We start from the raw sequence: 15511 nt of genomic DNA on the forward strand, positions 1-15511 counted from the left end.
TACTGTGTTATAAAATATTAATTGTATGATGAAGACTGAATAATAAATTTGCACAAAACTTGTATATGTAATAAGAAATTTCAATAACCTACTTATTTTAGTTGAAGTTGTAATCCATATAAATTTAAGTGGTGAAAGCACCTAGCGTTGCCATATGGCAACATCAAATATTTCGCTAATAGCGGTAACGACTTTCATCGAAACAACTCTGTTGTGTAATTTATGCCTTTTACAAATGTAATAACCCAGTTTTTTAAAAAATATCACGAAAAAATTAATCCCGGCACTAATCGGTTAAGATGAACCTCACTCAGTGGGACCTCCAACTTCAAAAGCCAATGAAAATGTTGAATGTGTGTGCACTCTTGTGAGAACAGACCGATGTTTAAAATTAAGGATAACAGGTGACCCGTTAAACCAGGGTTCCCAAGTTTCTGAAAGTCAAAGTCCCTGATATCCAGACAAATTTTACCATTTTTCCCTGACAAATTTTAAGTTCTCAAGGGTAAGTTAAGACGTAAGTTGACAATCTGGCTGCAGCTACGGCACAAGAAACAATACCACAAACGAGAAAATATCTAAAAAAAAAAAAAAAAAATTTCCAGCAGATGGCATTTCCTGATGTTGGCAAAAGCTTAAGGAGACATTGTATGCGAAATTCGTTGAAATTTGACATTTTCTGTTTTCTACTCCATAATTTACTTTGGACTTTCCTGAACATTTTTTATATAATGCATTAAAATCAGACAATTGTGAGACCTTCAAATAATATTTTGAATGTTGACATGTGACTGTCAAATTTTGCGGCTATGCATATACTGTCGCAGTTGACCAGTCGTATCTTGGGAACTACACAGTTTAGAAGGCTGTGAATTGCTGTGTTTTGTGCCTACTACTACGTCTCAGAAGTTGGAATTAGAAATAAACCTAAAAACCAAGCTGGGTAATACAAAACTGTCTGATGCCTAGACAATAAAATGTGCTGGAAGACTAACAGACAAAGTAATCGATGAATTACAGGAATATTATGGGGAATCCATTAGAGAGAACTGTGACAATTTAGAGAAGATGAAAAGAGGTGTGTGAAGCACTTTCTTTCATTGAATATCAGCCGATGAAAAGCCTTGTCATGCTTTGTGTCCACCTCCACCAAACACTCGGTGTAAAGATCGACAAGCTGAATTTCCTGGCACCCTGCATGAATTTACAAGTAAACATTCGCTTCCTTTGGTAATAATGGAGGCAATCAAACTTATTTACAGAGATTTGGCAAATCCTGAGCTACTAAAGAAGTGTTTACCTTGGAAGACCCAGAATGTGAATGAGTCCTTCAATAATGTTGTGTGGTGTCGTGTGCTTAAAAATATATTTGTTGGCCTTATGATTCTAAAGTTAGCAATGTCTGATGCTGTAATAACTTTTAATGGTGGGAACTATGAAAGACTTAAGGTTCTGGAGAAGTTAGGGGTATGATTTGGACAGAACACAGCTAAAGGACTGCAGGAACTGTATGCACTTCGCGTACGTGAAGCAGAGTTAGCTGCTCAGCAAACGACAGAAGCGAGAAAGAAAAGGAGGAGGCAAGCACTGGGCTGTTGTCACACTGAAGAAGACACAGACTGTGGGCCAGGGCAATCCTAGTGCATCAAAGGCGCAGGAATGTACATCTGTATAAGAATTTGTAATAAAAAAGTTTTAAACCTCAGCATCTCTGAACTACACTTTTTGCCATAAATGACCCATTTCTAAAAAAGTACTGACGTTAGAGACAAATTTTCATAGCATGTCAACTGTGAGATTCAACACATACAGAACTAGAATAATTAAAAATACCCTGATTGGTTTTTTTATGTTCATTTATTTGCAAAATGTGGGTTTCGCGGGAGGGGTGCCAGAGATAAATCCCTGCAGTCATGCTATCCTCTGTGTCCTCGGTGGGTCAGATGGATAAAGTGTCTGCCAAGTAAGCAGGAGATCCATGGTTCGAGTCCCGGTCGGGGCACACATTTTCATCTGTCCCCGTTGACATATGTCAATGCCTGTAAGCAGCTAAGGGTGTTCATTGCATTGTAAAAATGAGATTTTCCAGTATTGTTGTTGTTATTGGTGGTGGTGGTGGTGTTTTTCTTTTTCTTTTTTTCAAATTTCCCTGATGGGTTTCAAATTCCCTGACATTCCCCGACTTCCAGAACCTGTTGCAACCCTGTAAACTCAAACATTTTCACCATACATGTAATTTTGACTCAAGATTCATACATGCAAATTGTTTTTTGCCAAAATGGTACTGAAAAACCTCACAGAAGGACAACTGAAGAAATGTGTGCATTGAGCTTTTCGAGAAGACTGCCAATGACCACGAACGGTTGCCTCGTGTCATCACAGGTGACGAATTCTGGATTTCTTAGTACAATCCCGAGGACATGGCAAAGTGAGGAGTGGCACACAGACATCACCTTGACAAAAAAAGAGGTTGAATTAGCAAATTTAGGATCAAAACAATGCTGATTTTTTGACAATAGGGTTACCGTGCATAAAGAATTTCTTCCTCCAGGACAGACCGGCCACCAAAAGATTTACAAATATGTCTTCGAAAGGCTCAGGAAAAGAGAGAATTGAATGAGACTGGATGTTGAAGACAAGTTGATGCCACATCACACAACCACTTCCTCGCGGAGGCATCCCTATGGCTCCGAAGTCATCCTACTCGCCTGAGCCGAGTCCTTGTGAATTTTTTTCTTTTCCCAAAATTGAAAAATATTTTAGAATGACATCATTTTGGGACTCTGGAGAAAGTTCAAAACGGTGTGACCAACATGTTAAAAGGCTCTGCCAGTCGAAGCATCTCAGCGCTGCTACCGAGAACGCAGACAATAACTCTGCCACTGTACAGCTGCTGTAGGGAACTATGATTTTATCCATACTGGACGAGAGGTCGTGGTTGTGAATGTCAATGTTAAAAAATATATCGGCTCAACCATCTGTTTATAGTGTAAAACACTAAGATTGACGCATTTCGGAAGTTAAGCTTCCATCATCAGAATAATAAAAAGTAAACAAACCTGTTACAACTCGCTAAAATGGAACATGCACCAGGCACAAAAAAATTGATAATCAGAACACACTGAATGAAGAGCTAACTGGTGATACAAATAACTTTTTCAAACATTTCACTGGTTTCTTTTAGTAACTACATTTTTAGCAATTGGCAGGATACCATCATTTCATGAGGTCCTTGGAACATGTATACATTATCTGTTTGTGTAGTCATCTCTGTGACTTCCTTGTTTACTTGCACGAGAGCTCAATCGCATTTCAAGTGTGGTGTTTGGCTACGTGGTGTGTGGTATCAACGAAGACACACGGGCGGTTTATGATGATAGAGGAGAGAGCCACGTGGTTAGATGTCGAACACCATAGGTGACACCATTTTAGAGTTTTTTATAGTTTGAGGACTATGTGGAGATGCACCTTGGAAGACACGGCCGCAACAAGGGAAGTAGCCACGATGTTTTACTTTTATTATCAATTTTATTGCGCCTGGTGCCTGTTCCATTTTAGTGAGTTTTAACAGGTTCTTTTACTTTTTATTATTCTGACGATGGAAGCCTGACTTCCGAAAAGCATCAATCTTAGTGTTTTACACTATAAACAAGTGGTTGAGCCGATATATTTTTTAACATTGTAGGGAACTACTCTTAAGGGGACAGTATTGGTGTTTGAGAAAAAAATATTAGCAGATTAAAAAAAATCAGTATCATTAATTTTCTCACACACCTCATACATTGGCCGAACAGTCAAGGACAGTATGTTACGTAGCCACAAAAAAACAGAAAACAGATGAATGACAGTTGTGCCTGGAGCAGTGTGAGCACACTGTGGGACTGTGTGCTCCACAGAGATGCAGCAGATAACTATCACCAGGCCCAAAGGAGTGCCGAGGGAAGAGTTGGTCCGGCGTGGCTGACGGTACTGCACCCGCAGTATGTAGGGAGACCGAGAAGGACTACACGAGGAATTCGACTGCACATCAGCACGCCAACATCCTGCAAAATGGAGTGCCATACGGGTGGACGACTGGCGACCAAGATCAGCAACAACTGAACAAAAGTGTTTTCGAAGCTGTCCGTTGCACAGGCGCAATTAATTACGGAAATGTAGCTTCACAGAAGTTACAGTGAATGGTGCAATAGGTTTCCACAGAAGAAACTCAGCTGAGGCCTGAGAAATTCTGCAGAATACAGTTGCTGACCAGGGTAGCAGCAGACACAACATTCTGCTGTTTTGATCTACATTAATACACCAATATAAACAGAGCTGTACCAATTTTACTCACAGAGACTGTAGTACTGACAGTAATGTTAGTACACTGCTCGATCAAAAAAGTTAAACACTGAGAAATCACAGTACGTGTACGCGTCTCCTGCAGGTAGTTAAATGATTCACAGATGTAATTCTTTCCGACAAATAGAATGGTTACCCGACTGCATTAGTGCTGTCAGTGCTCGGAGTTGTTACAAGGCGCGGTAGGATAAATAAGGGGTGTGAATAGCATCAGATGTCGAGTGATTGCATAGGTGATGTGGAGTCGTGTAAGGCATCATTATTAGCACCTGACAGAGCTTCGAAGGGCCTCACAGTGGGTTTGTATTTGGAAAGATAGCTGAATCGTGCAATATGACGGTGTAAAAAAGCTACACGATTTCAAATTGTTTACAAAACAACTCTGTCCCCCTTGAAATACTCTCCATTACAACTAATATATCTGCCCCACCGGTGCTTACACTGTTTGAAACATTTTTTGTAGCCATCTATAGAAATGGTTGACAGCTCCTCCTTTGTTTTTTTTTCTCGACTTCTCCAATGCTGTCAAATCGTCATCCTTCCATGTCATTTTTCATTCACGGAAATAACAAAAGATCGCAGGGAGCCAGGACAGGCAAGTTAGGGTGTGGAGCAGCTTCAAACTGTCATTTCAAAGCGTGAAATGTTTCAACTTGAAGTTTCTTTCAATTGTCAGTCAGAACCCGAGGAACAAACTTGGCAGCAACCCTTTTCATTCCAAAACCTTCCATTAAAATTCGCTGAACTGAGCTCCAAGATAGCTCACTAATATCTGACATTTGATGAATTGCCTGTTGATGGTCTGGAAGCACAAGCGCTCTAATCTTTTTCAATATTTTTGTCGATTCAGGCAGTCAACAGATGTCTGGAATGAGATTTGTCAAAAATCGACATGTCACCATTTTTAAATAGAGCAAACCACTCTTACACTCGAATTTTCCCATAATGTCATCATGGTAAGCCATTTTCAACATTAAAACAGTTTCAGCATAATTTTTACTGAGTAGAAAACAAAATTTCACAGCTCCACATTGTGCACTTAAACCTGCCATCTCAAGAAATGAAAAAAGAACAAAACAGCGTTGGCAGAAACAATCAATGCAGATGAACGGAGCAAGCCAGGTCGACAACACAGGCAGCACTGAACTGTCAATGATGATAATGGGTTTGTGGGGTGTTCAACTGCGTGGTCATCAGTGCCCGTACAAAGTCCCAATTTTTTAAACAGTCCAATCTTTTTTTTACACAGTCCAATCTTTTTTTTTACACAGTCCAATCTTTTTTTTACACAGTCCAATCTTTTTTTTACACAGTCCAATCTTTTTTTTACACAGTCCAATCTTTTTTTTACACAGTCCAATCTTTTTTTACACAGTCCAATCTTTTTTTACACAGTCCAATCTTTTTTTACACAGTCCAATCTTTTTTTTACACAGTCCAATCTTTTTTTTACACAGTCCAATCAAAACCCTGAGGGAAGTCACAGACCGAGTGGAGCTATCTATTAATAGATATCTGGGTTTGTATATTTCAACTGATATTTTGCAGTTGCTCACACACTGTCTTGAGGGAAAAATCTGTGCAAGTCACCCTCTGTGAATAAAATCGAGCTTTCTTGTTATTACATCAAAATCTAGTGTGTTACTGTTTGTGTGAGAATAATTTTATTAACTGGTAATCATGAAGTCAATACTAATGAACTTTATTTTATAGGATACGTTGTTGGCCCTGATAGCAATTTCTATTTTGAGAATCTGTGATAGAGGCATAGTTATATATTAAACAGGTACACCAAAGAATGAAACTAATCATAAGTGGTCTACAACAGTAACTGCTTTGGTTGCACTTAGTGACATTTTAAAGGATCCTAAGAAGGTTGGTATAAGATAGCTAATTACATGGAAGATATGAAAATTAGAGAGAAAAAGTGACTTAAGGCTTATTTGTAGCAAAATAAGATCATAGAGACTATTACTTACAGATATGTAACAGGGAAGGGGAAAAGCGGGAAGACAAATGACTCAGCTCCTGGGTGACTGCAAGGCAGCTTGCAAACATGGCAAACTGGAGGAGGAAGCAACGGATCACAAGAAATGGAGATAAGCTTGCTACGCAGAAAGTTAATTGTGGTTCTGGAATCTTTACCTTGACTGAATGTTTATTTTCTGAGCACAAAGTAAAGTTATATGGAAAATGAATCTCAAAATGAGGGCAGATAAGTGTTCAATGACCTCTTCACAACAATTGTCACTAGAATATAAGCACAAGTTTGAGTCGCAGACGTATGGGGAAGAAATGGGCCGCGTTCAGGAACCACCCCAGCAATCACCTCACTGTGACCTTGCAATCAGTGAGAATTTCTCTTAGACGATCTGGACAGATGTGGAAGAAAGCACGAAGGCTCCAACTCTGCCACATATGAGGGCTGCCAAGAAAGTAACGCACCGCATTTCTTTTCCTTCAACGATTCTTTATTGAACATAATGAGAATTACACGATGCTTTATCTACACACCCTATTTTTCCACGTAATCTCCATCCCATTCTACAGCCTTCCTCCAGCGTGAAACAAGGGCGTGTACACTCTGTCGGTACCAATCCTTCTACTGGAGATGGAGCCCGTGCTTCACTGAGTGAATCCCCTCCTCATCGTCCTCAAAAGGTCTTGCACGAATGGCATCCTTTAATGCCCAAACAAGTGGAACTCAGAGGGGGCCAGGTCAGGTGTAACAGCTGTGGACGGTTTCCCCAAACGCTGCAAATCGTGGAGCTCCACCGCACTGCCTTCTGACGACCTTACCCTCCGTGCCCAGCGACTAACTGCACTTCTGTGGACAGAAGATGTTCCACAGACTTTGCACAAGCGTTTGTGAATACACCCCACAGTCCAGAATGAGATTTTCACTCTGCAGTGGAGTGTGTGCCGATGTGAAACTTCCTGGTAGATTAAAACTGTGTGCCGGACCGAGTCTCGAACTCAGGACCTTTGCCTTTCGCGGGCAAGTGCTCTACCGACTGAGCTTCCAAAGCACGACTCACGCCCCGTCCCCACAGCTTTACTTCTGCCAGTACCTCGTCTCCTACCTTCCAAACTTTACAGAAGCTCTCCTGCGAAGGTTGCATTTGCCCGCGAAAGGTAAAGGTCCCAAGTTCGAGCCTCGGTCTGGTACACAGTTTTAATCTGCCAGGAACTTTCACACCCCACAGTTTCTTTCTACGCAATGAGAAATTCAACGACAGCACGTTGCTCGTAACGTCCATCACCTACAGATGCCATTTTGAAACTGTCCTACAGCTACGCTATCGGTCTCGAGTGACAGAAATTGGCGCGCTCATTGAGGAGACATCAAATAATACATACATAATGTTTCACATTCGTAGCACTGTTTTTGGCCGAGCAGAAAAAATGCGGTGCATTAATTTCTGGGCAACCATAGAAAAATAAAGGTGTCAATAAAATAATGAAACTCTTACTCTGTAATATCTGAAAAGGGTCCTTCGGTGGCTGCCTCCTGGAACAAAAGGAACTGGTTTCAGATAACAAATTCAGTGAGATTTTACAGCAAAAAAATAAAACTATACTTAAAGTTGTAGATTATTATTCTCCAAGATCCCTAGGTGGCACTAGGGATCAAAACAGAAAAGAATGTACAGTGGAATCTCATTAGTGCGTTCCTCACTACCACGTGTTCCCGCATAGTATGTCCATTTTCGGAAGCCTGAATTCCATCTGCATTAAACAATGTTAACACAACTTTTTTATACGTTTTCCCTCCCCACTAAGTGCGTTCAAATTTGGCGGTGCTTTTAGTGCTGGCAACTGTACACATCGTAAGTTACAGTAGAAATGACCAATTTGACGCGCAGAAGTACAATACAGTACTGTAGTTCGTATATGTTGGCAGTAGCTCAGACAACTTACGACATACTGAAAAGTGCCAATCGCAGATAGGTGCAATGTTGTTGTGGGCGAACATAAATGATAAACCACAGTCAATTCGGTGGCTGGTCTTTGTTTGCTAGTGTACCGTATAGTGGACTTCAGTGTTCGATTAACTCTCCTGCGAGATTTTTTTTTTTTCTTCTGTCGAACAGTGTACCGATACACCATGGATAATAAGATAGAGAGGTAGTAACTGGACACAAATCCATACACGAGGTGTGTTAAAAATAAAATTGACTCAAATTGAAATTAAATATTGATATGTAAGTCTTTTAGATCCAGTCCTAAAATATGGGTTCATATTCTGGAGCCTACAGGCTACGGTCTCACGTCAAATGACATTCCTGCATTCCGAGTGTGCAGCTTGGATATCACCAAAGTCAGTATATTTAAAATAGTTTTGCTTCTTGTATACTAATACACAATTTTGAATTTCTGCGTGTGATATTCCAAACATTTTCTCACAAAGGCATATTCACAATTATAATTTATTGATATAGCACGTCCGGATGTGTGACATTATGCGGTTGCATATTACCCCACACATGCTACCCTTAACTGTGCATTTTGACTGCTGAAAAAAAATTAAATCATTACCAAATTATGTATTTTTTGGCAATATGTTTTTCTGTTTATGACATTCCAAATCTGTGGTCCTTTCAAAAATGTATTAACAAGATTCCACTGTATATCGTAAACTGTTGAATTATGTAAACCACTCAGAATACAATACATCAACTGCTTATTATGTTAAGGGGGGTAGGACATCAAACAGGCCAACTTGGAGCAGGAGAGGCACCACAGGACATTTTAATTTACACGTCTATACTTTTACAAATAAATTCAGAAAACTTTGTCAGCATGACCAGGAAGGGTTCAGAATTCACACTTGTAGCAGTGGAAGTTCAAAAATACGAAAAAATAATATTTTTTAAATGTGAAATTTCACGATTTTTTTTTTTCCCGTTTGTTGTTATAGGTACACTTTTCTTCATAAGTAAGAGAGATTCCTCGATGAATTTTGCACAGCTTACGAACCATACTTACAGTTGTATGAAACTCTAGAATTTATTTAATCTGTGGAAAAATGAATGGGCTGTTACGTTTTAAACTTCATGTTTAGAGAAAACTCGAATTTTATAGTTAATTATCTGAATTTTTACCACAGTTTTTAACAGATTTGGGAAATTCTAGAGTTTCATACACCTGTAAGTATGGTTTGTAAGCTGTGCAAAATTCATCAAAGAATCTCTCTTACTTATGAAGAAAAGTGTACCTACAGCAACGAATGCAGCCAATACCAAGTGAAAAAATGATGAAATTTCACATGTAAAAAAAAAAAAAATTGTTCTGTTATGTTTCTGAACATACTCTGCTATGAGTGTGAATCCTGAATGCTTCCTGGTCATGCTGACCAAGTTTATGAATTTCTTTGTAAAAGTATAGACAGTGTAAATTAAAATGTCCTGTGGTGCCTCTCCTGCTCCAAGCTGGCCCGTTTCACGTCCTACCGCCCTTACCAGACTTCTTATCTCTTTTTAAACATTCTCAAAATGTCATGTCACATCACCACCACCACCACCACCACCACCACCACCAACAACAACAACAACAACAATTGTCATTTGCTAGTTGCCGACATTTCCTTAATGGAGAGGTGCACATTTCCATATCATTATCACTTCATTTGGTCTTTTTATTTCATTTTACAACATTCTTTGGCAATCCATACTACCCCATAGAGTGACATCATTCATGGTACAACTCTGACAAATACATGGAAAGTAAGACTCAAAGACACGGACGGACGGACGGACGGACGGACACGGACGTGGACGCACGCACGTACGTGCGCGCGCGCACACACACATGCACACACACCTCTGCAGCTTCAGCATGCTGGCTAAATACACAATGCAGGTAGACTAGGTGAGGGGTGAGTTTTGTCAGGTGAGGTGGGAGAAGAGTGAAAGAAAACGGGACAGAGAAAGGGAGGATAGGATCAGATCAGGGCAGCTGACAGCTCAGAGAAAGCCAACAAGTGTGAGAGACCAGAAAGCAGGAGAGATCCAGAAGGTGCACGGGACAGGAATGTGACACAGGACGAGTTTGTGCAGCACGTATCCCTTTTGACGTAAATTGGGAGGGGTTGATAGAAAAGACAAAGGGGAACTGTTGTGAAGAGAGTGTGGGTGCATGGGTTATAGGCGAAGCACAGGAATGTAGATTTGTTGCCATGATGCTTCCCCGTATATCACTCAGAAAAGATGGTGCTCCGGGGGAGGGGGATCCATCTGGCACAGGATGTGAAGCAGCCGTTCAAATTCAGCATGTTATGGTTAGCAGCATGTTCCACCACTGGACAACTCTGCCCTAGGCCACAGTTTGGCGGTGGCCATTCACTAGAGGGGACAGTTGGCCGGTGGTTGTGTAAAATTCTGTGCTGAAATTGCAGTAGTTCTGGTATATGACCCGGCTGCTTCCAAAGGTGAGAGAGACTCATGAGCTCAGATAAGCCTGTGATGGGATAGGAGGAGGTTCTGAGCGGTGGATTTCTCAGACAGGTATTGCACCTGGGTGTTCCACAGGGATATAATCCATGTGGCAATGGGTTGGCAACGGGTGTGGCTCAGGGATGGACCAGGATCGGGAAGGACTGCGAGGCAATGTCCCTCGTATCATTGCCCCTCGTATCCAGGCTCGATGATAGATAGCAGGAGTTCTCGCACGGTACACGGTTCAGTTGCTCCAGTCTGGGATGATACTGGGTGACGAGGAGGACTGTTCATTTGAGCTGATTGTTGGGAGTGCTGGGACATTTAGAGGCGTGTCAGGATACGGCACTGAAAATGTGTCCGAGGAGTAGAATTTGGAGAAAGTGCCTGTCTGTGAATGTATCGTCAAAGAACCTGAACCAGACACGGGGGCTGGGAGGCTAAAAGGGTTTCCTCTAAGTGGCCCACAAATTAACACTAAAGACGAAGCTTTAGCAGGTTATCTGGTATCTTCATTACTTATTGAAGGCACGAATATAGTGTGATTAATGAAAATTTGTGACAGGCTGGGACTCAAAAGCCCATTTCCTGCCTTTTACAATCAGTTGCCTCAAGCATTATGCTATCTGAGCACAGCTCCAGACCTGACGAAAACCACTGGTTTTAAATCTCACTTTATCTGCCCAGTAGTCAAATCCTCTGCAGACCGAGCAGGTCGTGTGGGCAGCTACCCCGCCATATGGACGTGCGTAAATGGCTGTCATCAAAACTGAGATATTTTCCCGGTGTGGCCTGGGCTGTTTACCGGCGAGTTCGACGTTGCCTCCACAGCATCTGGGGGCACGGACCTCACCGACAGGCAGCACGCCCGTCACAGTAGAGCGCGCTGTCGGCAGGGCTGTATTTTCCTACGCCAGGTCACATGGCCGCACAGCGGCTGCTAATATCCGTCTGCGCCTGCTGTTAAGGCCACCCCTAACCGTACATCAAGCCTCGAGTCGGCGGTACCGACAGTTCCGTCCAGCCGCATCGGCAGTACCTGTAGTTTCATCTCAGTGCTCCGCACCAGAAGACCCAGTCCAGTTCCTAGTTGTCTTCACCAGCTGTCATATGCCAAGCACCGGCCCATTAACATCTCAGGCCTTCGAGCCGCTGCTTACTACACCTCTGGGGATCGTTTTGGGACATCGAGGACAACATCGAAGGGGAGACATTTCTGTTGTATGCAGTTGTGTGGATATTGATCCGAGGACATTATAAGTGAGCTTCATTTTGTTAACAAACAGTTATATTTTAAAAGTGTTTTCGATCACTCCTCAGTATAAGGATGTTCCAAAATAGGGACACCAGAGTATCATATACAATACAGGACTCTGAGTTACTCTACCGTGTTGGAAATACAGAGTGTTTCAAAATGAATGTCCCAATTTCCAAATCCCACATTTGTTAATAAAAAAATACTTCCTACGTCGGATAAATTGCAAAATACTCACAAAATCTGAAATATTCTAGCTTTGCCATTACAAGTGCTCTGTGTGTCTACAGCAGCAGCAGCAGCACGAACAACATCTAGACCAGAGGTCTCCAAACTATGGCCCGTGAGGGCCGGCAAACCGGCCCACATTAGCTGGCCGGACATCCCCGGTATCCGGCCCCCCAAATATTTGAGGTGGTACCTATACTACCAACAATTGAGTTTCAAGGCCTATTGTGACCAATACACCGCAACATCAGCTCTGCTACTCGCTACAACACTACATAACTAAACTTATTGTTGCGCCACTTGAAATAACAATGCATTGACATACTCTATCTCTGTTACATCTTGCAGTAATAGTGTTGCTAAAAATTATTTTGATATTTCGTTAACTTTGCAGGACGCTTTCGTGAGGAATGTGCAGTGACATACTTTTTTGTTCTTGAAATTCGCCAGAATAAAATACGCCAGAATTTCGGGCAAATAAGTCCACGAATCAAAATTATGTAATTAAATAAAAATTGTAGTTCGTTTCAGTGCTAGCTATTCCCACAACCTTAGATTTTTGCGATTTCATCTCTCCTTTAGCCTTAGATTATGGTGATCATGGAGCGCTAGGGTGCTTTAATCCCACTAGCTAGATCTTGGCCCTTATGACTTCGTCGAGGAGTCAATGTGGCCCGCGGACTAAAAACTTTGGAGACACCTGATCTAGACAATAGCTACTTTTGTCATATATTTTACGCAATGTATCTGCTTTTAAAGAACTTAAAGTGGCTGTTACTCTGTTCTTCAAGAGGTAAAGGAGAGATGAATCAACATTTCTTTAAGAGAGAGAGAGAGAGAGAGAGAGAGAGAGAGAGAGAGAGAGAGAGACAGAGAAGAGAGAGAGAGAGAGAGAGAGAGAGAGAGAGAGAGAGAGAGAGAGAGAGAGAGAAGTATCACACGACGGGATGGGTCACACCTGGCGATCTTTGATGCTGAGAAAGCCGGACAGTGTCTCAGGAGTCCCGCGCACTCTATGCAACATTGAGGCAGCGAGTCATTGAGAAAATGATGTACAATGTTGTACCGGAGAGGTGGAGTTCTGTCCTGCTGGAAAATTATGTCATCAGAAAAGCCACTTCTGCAACAACTGGAGACAGCTCATTCCAGTCACTGAATTTTACTTCGAAAGGAAGGGACCTTACTACTTTCCGTGAGAAATGGCACAAAAATGTTCGCTTTACTTTACAGCTAACATGACATGTTGTTTCATTACTGAAAATTAATCATGGTAAAAATGTATTGTCTTCCATGTCCTCTAGCAGAGCATTGCTGAAGTCAATCCATTTCCCTTTATCACTAACCCAAAGAGCTCGCGTTAATTTCAGCCGTACGGTTTATAGTCTGTAAGGTTTATAGTCTGAACGACATCTTAACACTCTCCAGACTGTCGTACAGGGCACTGCCAGTTCTCTTCTCGCGTGGAGAGTAGACTTGTGTGGACGCTGCTCAAACGTTTGCCGAACTCTTTCCACCGTGTCACCAGAAGTGCGAGGCTGACCTGGACTCTTACGTTTGCACAAGCGTACAGTCTCTTCGAGTCAATGATACTGACGGTGAATGTCTTCGGATGCAGGCGGACGAATGCCAAAATATCGACAAAAAGCACGAGGGACCGAAATCACTAACTCACTCTTTGCAAACTGCACAACACAAAATGCCTTCTGTGGGACAGACACCATCTTACTTCTGACTGACTGCAAACAGAGAAGAAACACCGAGTGACATAACAGCGATTTTTTGAAACTCTAGGCCACAACCATTCAAACAATACACATTTCCTTCTTGCACATCCCTTTTTAGTAGTTATTACCATTCAAAATAAGGTCATTCCTTTTGAAACACCCAGTATATAAAATTAATTAAGTTCACTGATGGTGAATAAAGCTAATGGTGATGTAATCGACGAAGATGCGAGTACATTAAATCTAACTGATGTAACATTCAGAAAACACGGACAGTGTAATTTCGAGAGTCAGCTCTGGCAGCGTTCTCAGATAATCTGATGTTTACAGCAACCACTTGTGTAAAGCAGAAAAATCCCTGTTTGACACAAATCTTCACGCCTCACAACACTTTTATTACAACGGAGTTCCGCATTGTTAATCGATCCTCACTGGTATCACTTCATACTATTGTAACTTGATAGACTTTCCCCCTTATTACCCACACTCATTTCATATCAGTACAACTGTTTTGTGAAGGTCTGTTGATGAGTGACATGACAAAGAAATACGATGTTTCAGCATAAGACTGTTTAGCTCATAGAAAAACAGTGTGCAGATTTATGTCCAACATATTGAAAAATTATGTTTTCCTATTCACTGAAAGAATAATACCTCCTGCGTACTCATCTAAAAAATGAAGCCGTAAAGCAATCCACATGCTGTACGACAGGGACAGTACGGCTGAAACGTGCGCAGAGGGCACTTCCCCACTTCTGCAGAGTAGCACTGCTCACTCCACAACATAACAGATTACTTTCTTCAAGCTCTTCAGAAGTCTATGCCACTGATGCACCAACAGCAGGGTGAAACCTGAGCCAACATAATCCCATGAAATCTGGACCCTGTATCTACTTTCAATAACAGAAAGTCGGCTGATCACTGTTCAGTTTGCCTCACTAAATATATACAGTAAAACCTCATTCTTGGTTCAAGAATCATAAAAGAAGTTTGTATACATGGAAGAATCCGGGAGATACTGAAAGATATCAGATAGATTATATAATGGTAAGACAGAGATTTAGAAACCAGGTTTTAAATTGTAAGACATTACCAGCGGCAGATGTGGACTGACCACAATATATTGGTTATGAACTGTAGATTAAAACTGAAGAAACTGCAAAAAGGTGGTAATTTAAGGAGATGGGACCTGGATAAACTGAAAGAACCAGAGGTTGTACAGAGTTTCAGGGAGAGCGTAAGGGAACAATTGACAGGAATGGGGGAAAGAAATACAGCAGAAGAAGAATGGGTAGCTCTGAGGGATGAAGTAGTGAAGGCAGCAGAGGATCAAGTAGGTAAAAAGACGAGGGCTAGTAGAAATCCTTCGGTAACAGAAGAAAAATTGAATTTAATTGATGAAAGGAGAAAACATAAAAAATGCAGTAAATGAAGAAGGCAAAAAGGAATACAAACGTCTCAAAAATGAGATCAACAGGAAATGCAAAATGGCTAAGCACGGATGGCTAGATGACAAATGTAAGGAT

At 41.4% G+C, this 15511-nt stretch overlaps 1 protein-coding gene across 8 annotated transcripts in view; it reads right to left on the minus strand.

Moving 5' to 3' along the window:
* LOC126295260 (uncharacterized) overlaps positions 1 to 15511 on the minus strand; it is a 298048-nt gene that overhangs the window by 137156 nt on the left and 145381 nt on the right. For all 8 annotated transcript variants that reach the window (XM_049987670.1, XM_049987668.1, XM_049987669.1 and 5 more), the window contains one exon: positions 7815 to 7852. In XM_049987670.1, the coding sequence (XP_049843627.1) occupies positions 7815 to 7852 (38 nt within the window). The remainder of the gene's footprint in view (positions 1 to 7814; positions 7853 to 15511) is intronic.

The sequence above is a fragment of the Schistocerca gregaria genome, chromosome 11 (genome assembly GCF_023897955.1).
Source record: "Schistocerca gregaria isolate iqSchGreg1 chromosome 11, iqSchGreg1.2, whole genome shotgun sequence".
Lineage (NCBI taxonomy): Eukaryota > Metazoa > Arthropoda > Insecta > Orthoptera > Acrididae > Schistocerca > Schistocerca gregaria.